Source organism: Myotis brandtii, unplaced genomic scaffold (assembly GCF_000412655.1).
Source record: "Myotis brandtii unplaced genomic scaffold, ASM41265v1 scaffold144, whole genome shotgun sequence".
Lineage (NCBI taxonomy): Eukaryota > Metazoa > Chordata > Mammalia > Chiroptera > Vespertilionidae > Myotis > Myotis brandtii.
In genome coordinates, this window is record NW_005355159.1 from 1,837,019 (window position 1) to 1,840,627 (window position 3,609).

The 3,609-nt window shown below is 33.7% G+C and overlaps 1 protein-coding gene across 9 annotated transcripts in view; it reads left to right on the forward strand.

Moving 5' to 3' along the window:
* HERC1 (HECT and RLD domain containing E3 ubiquitin protein ligase family member 1) overlaps positions 1 to 3,609 on the forward strand; it is a 159,282-nt gene that overhangs the window by 18,469 nt on the left and 137,204 nt on the right. For 8 of the 9 annotated variants that reach the window (XM_014535483.1, XM_005861075.2, XM_005861080.2 and 5 more), the window contains exons 4-5: positions 1,455 to 1,649; positions 2,409 to 2,720. In XM_014535483.1, the coding sequence (XP_014390969.1) occupies positions 1,455 to 1,649; positions 2,409 to 2,720 (507 nt within the window). The remainder of the gene's footprint in view (positions 1 to 1,454; positions 1,650 to 2,408; positions 2,721 to 3,609) is intronic. The other variant, XM_014535488.1, reaches the window with a different exon arrangement.

Below are 3,609 nucleotides of genomic sequence, written 5' to 3' on the forward strand. Positions count from 1 at the left end.
TTCTTTTTTTTTTAATTTTGGGCCAGCTTTAGCTCTGAGGCTTGGCTCCAGCTCTTAGGCCTCGGCTGCTGAAAGCAGGTATCTGGTTTGTTTGGGTTCTATAATTGTAACACTGTTGCGGTCCTGCTGGCTGAAGCCGGGCTAGCTGAAAGCAGGTTTCTGGGGTTTTGTTTAGCTTCTATATTTGTAACAATGTTTCAAACTGCAAGCTCAGAGGCAGGCAGCAGCAGGCGGGGAACGTTGGAGTCCTCCGTCACTGAAGCAAGCAAGCCTCATGTTCGCTTCATTCTGCCTGGCTGCCGGCCGCCATCTTGGCTGTCAGTTAATTTGCATATCGCCCTGATTAGCCAATGGGAAGGGTAGCGGAGGTATGGCTAATTACCATGTTTCTATTTTATTAGATAGGATTATATAGGATGTGTATACTGTATGTGTGACTATTGAATTGCTCTGGACTATTACTGTTTTTAGGGTAGCCCTAGTGATATAATAATGTACTGTTTTGGAAAGCAGCTTAGTATATAGTATGTGTCAAGAATCATAAGATTGTTATTATTTTTTTTATGTAGTCCCATTTCTGAGTTTTCTCTAGGTCTACTGAGGAAGTAATAAAAATGTCATAACAAATATATTAAAAATAGCTTATATTACAAATAAGTAGGAAGGATCTAAATGACCAGTTAAAGGAAAATAGTTAAATACATTGTGATTTTTATATTAGATGGAATATTATCAGTTCAATTAGGAAGAGTAGGTAGACAATATGGAAATTTTTGCATGAGTCTTTTATATCATCACTTTTTTTTTAATCCTCACCCGAGGATATTTTTCCATTGATTTTTAGAGAGAGTGGAAGAGAGAGGGGAAGACAGAGAGAAATATCAATGTGAAAGAAACACATCAATTGGTTGCCTCCTGCATGAGCCTCGACCAGGGCTCGGGCCAAGGAGGAGCCTGCAACTGAGGTATGTGCCCTTGATCAGAATTGAACCCAGGACCCTTTGAAGAAAGCTCTATACACTGAGCCAAACTTGTTGGGGGCGGTATCATCACTTTTATATATCCACTGTGATAACTGTTAAAGAACATAAAATTCTGGAAGGACATATGTAAAAAATAGAACATTTATTGTATTATGGTGAGGGGATTATCAGTGGTGGTTTTTTCCTACTTTGGTAAGCTCTGTTTTCCTATAATGCTGTTGTATGCAATAATAAAATTTTTAGTTAAAAAGGTTTGCTTATGTATCTCCATCTCCTCATTTTTGTCATTTTTATTTGTATCTTTTAGTGGTTTATTCTATAGTAGTATATAGTCTAGCCATCTGTGCTTAAGAATGGATGAGTTGTTAGGCTATTTGAGCAGTTGGGAGTTTTAGAAGAAGGAACGTTAACAGTAAAATGTCTAATTTAAAAATATTTTGACAATTCATTGTATGTTTTTAATTTTAATAGGTTTGCAGAATGGCTTCTGATTACTCAAGAACATGTGCTAGCCCAGATAGCATTCAGACTGGTGATGCTCCCATTGTCTCAGAAACCTGTGAGGTTTATGTTTGGGGGAGCAATAGCAGCCATCAGTTGGTAGAAGGCACACAGGAGAAAATATTACAGCCCAAACTGGCTCCCAGTTTCTCTGATGCTCAGACCGTGAGTTATCTGCATGATGACAGGGTTTGCTTTAAATAATGTTAAGAGTGTTTTTTAAATTGAGTGAAGATTCTTGATTGTTTCTTATCTCTGTTGTTTCTATATCATACTGTGTTAGTTTTTTCATTTTAATAGAAAAAATATTTTTAGTCCCCCATTTCCCTAATAGTGTTCCCAAGTTTTAAAAAATTAAGTTGGGATCTGGATTTTTAAAGAGTTATGAGTGGCAACATACTTACCATTATATTCAACATAAGTGGTAATACTAAATAAAAACTGGAATTTTCCCTTTAGCAGATAGGCATTTCACTTTTCTATTATGGTCACTTTTTTACATTTGTAACTACCGTTAGCCAAGCTAGACGTTCTATTTTATTATTTTCATTAAGACATTTTAAAATGAATTTAGAATATATATGGTTCCATAATGGACCCTAAGAAATTTATAGGAACATTTTATTTTTTATCCTTAAATTTTAAGAAACAACATTTTACTTTGTTGTTTCATTGAACCATGACCAGGTAAATAACCTGGAAAGATAAATATATGTTAATCTGAGCACAACAAAGGCAACGTTTAAAGGCCATTAATGGGTTTCTTAATTTTTTATTTACTTTTCAATCACTATGAAGATCCATGCCCTAGTTGGCTTTAAAAGACTTCTTTTGAGCCTCTTTGGTAAAAACCAGCCTTAAATGTTAACACATTGTTTCTAACAGAAGCATTTTATATTTACATTTCTATTTGTTTGCTTATAGATTGAAGCTGGACAATACTGCACTTTTGTCATTTCTACGGATGGCTCTGTCAGAGCTTGTGGTAAAGGCAGCTATGGGAGACTGGGCCTTGGAGATTCTAATAATCAGTCTACTTTAAAAAAGTTAACATTTGAGCCTCATAGGTCCATTAAAAAGGTTTCATCTTCCAAAGGATCTGATGGTCACACTTTAGCTTTTACCACAGAAGGAGAAGTCTTCAGTTGGGGAGATGGTGATTATGGGAAACTGGGACATGGAAATAGTTCAACACAGAAATATCCCAAGCTTATTCAGGGCCCTCTTCAAGGAAAGGTATGTGTTTTCTTTTTTAACTTAAAAAAATAATTAGATGCACTGGTGCTATCTTTCAGATTTTGTTGTGTTCCTTCTGAAGTTGCGTTCCCCCTAGCTCTTTGGCTTATCTTTTGTATAATTCTTTTATGGTTTACAAAACATTTTCACATACATTATTTAATTTTAGTTTTTATATAACCTTATTCAGGTAGTTTTTCTCATTTCACAGGTAAGGGAACTGAATATGGGGCTCTAAGGAATTTCAGGCCCTTGCTCTCATGGAGCTTTAATCTGTGGGATAAAGATAATAAATCAGTAAACAAACAGATAAAATAATTTCAAATAATAGTAAAGGAAAATTGAGTAATGTAATAGATACTAACTTGGGTGAGGTGTGTGATATTAGATGATTAGGTCAGAGTTCTCTTGGAGGAGGCAGCATTTTAACAGAAACTTACTTGAGGCTTTTTTTTTTTTCAGGGTCTGCAGTTTTATTAGGTCCCCAAATTATGTGCTGTCATAGTTACAATATCCTTGGTTTCTGCTTTATGCATCTTAAATCTATCCTAAAAGTTTAATAAGAAAAGCTTGCTTTTATGAAAATAATATTGAAATTGTCATTTCATATGTTTACTTTTTCTGATCTCTGAGTTTGTATTTTTGTAAAAAAATAGATTTTGTTTCATATTTTACAAGAAACATTATATATACAAATCCTGCAGTGCAAAATGACTCACATTTTAAATAAATTCATTTTCAGAAAGATTTAAAACAGCATTTGTAACTAAGAATTTTGAGAGAAAATATTTTTCAAGGTTATTTCAAATATATATAGTATATTTATATACATATTTATGTATATTTTTTAAATTTTTTATTTTATTGTTTAAAGTATCATATATAATAT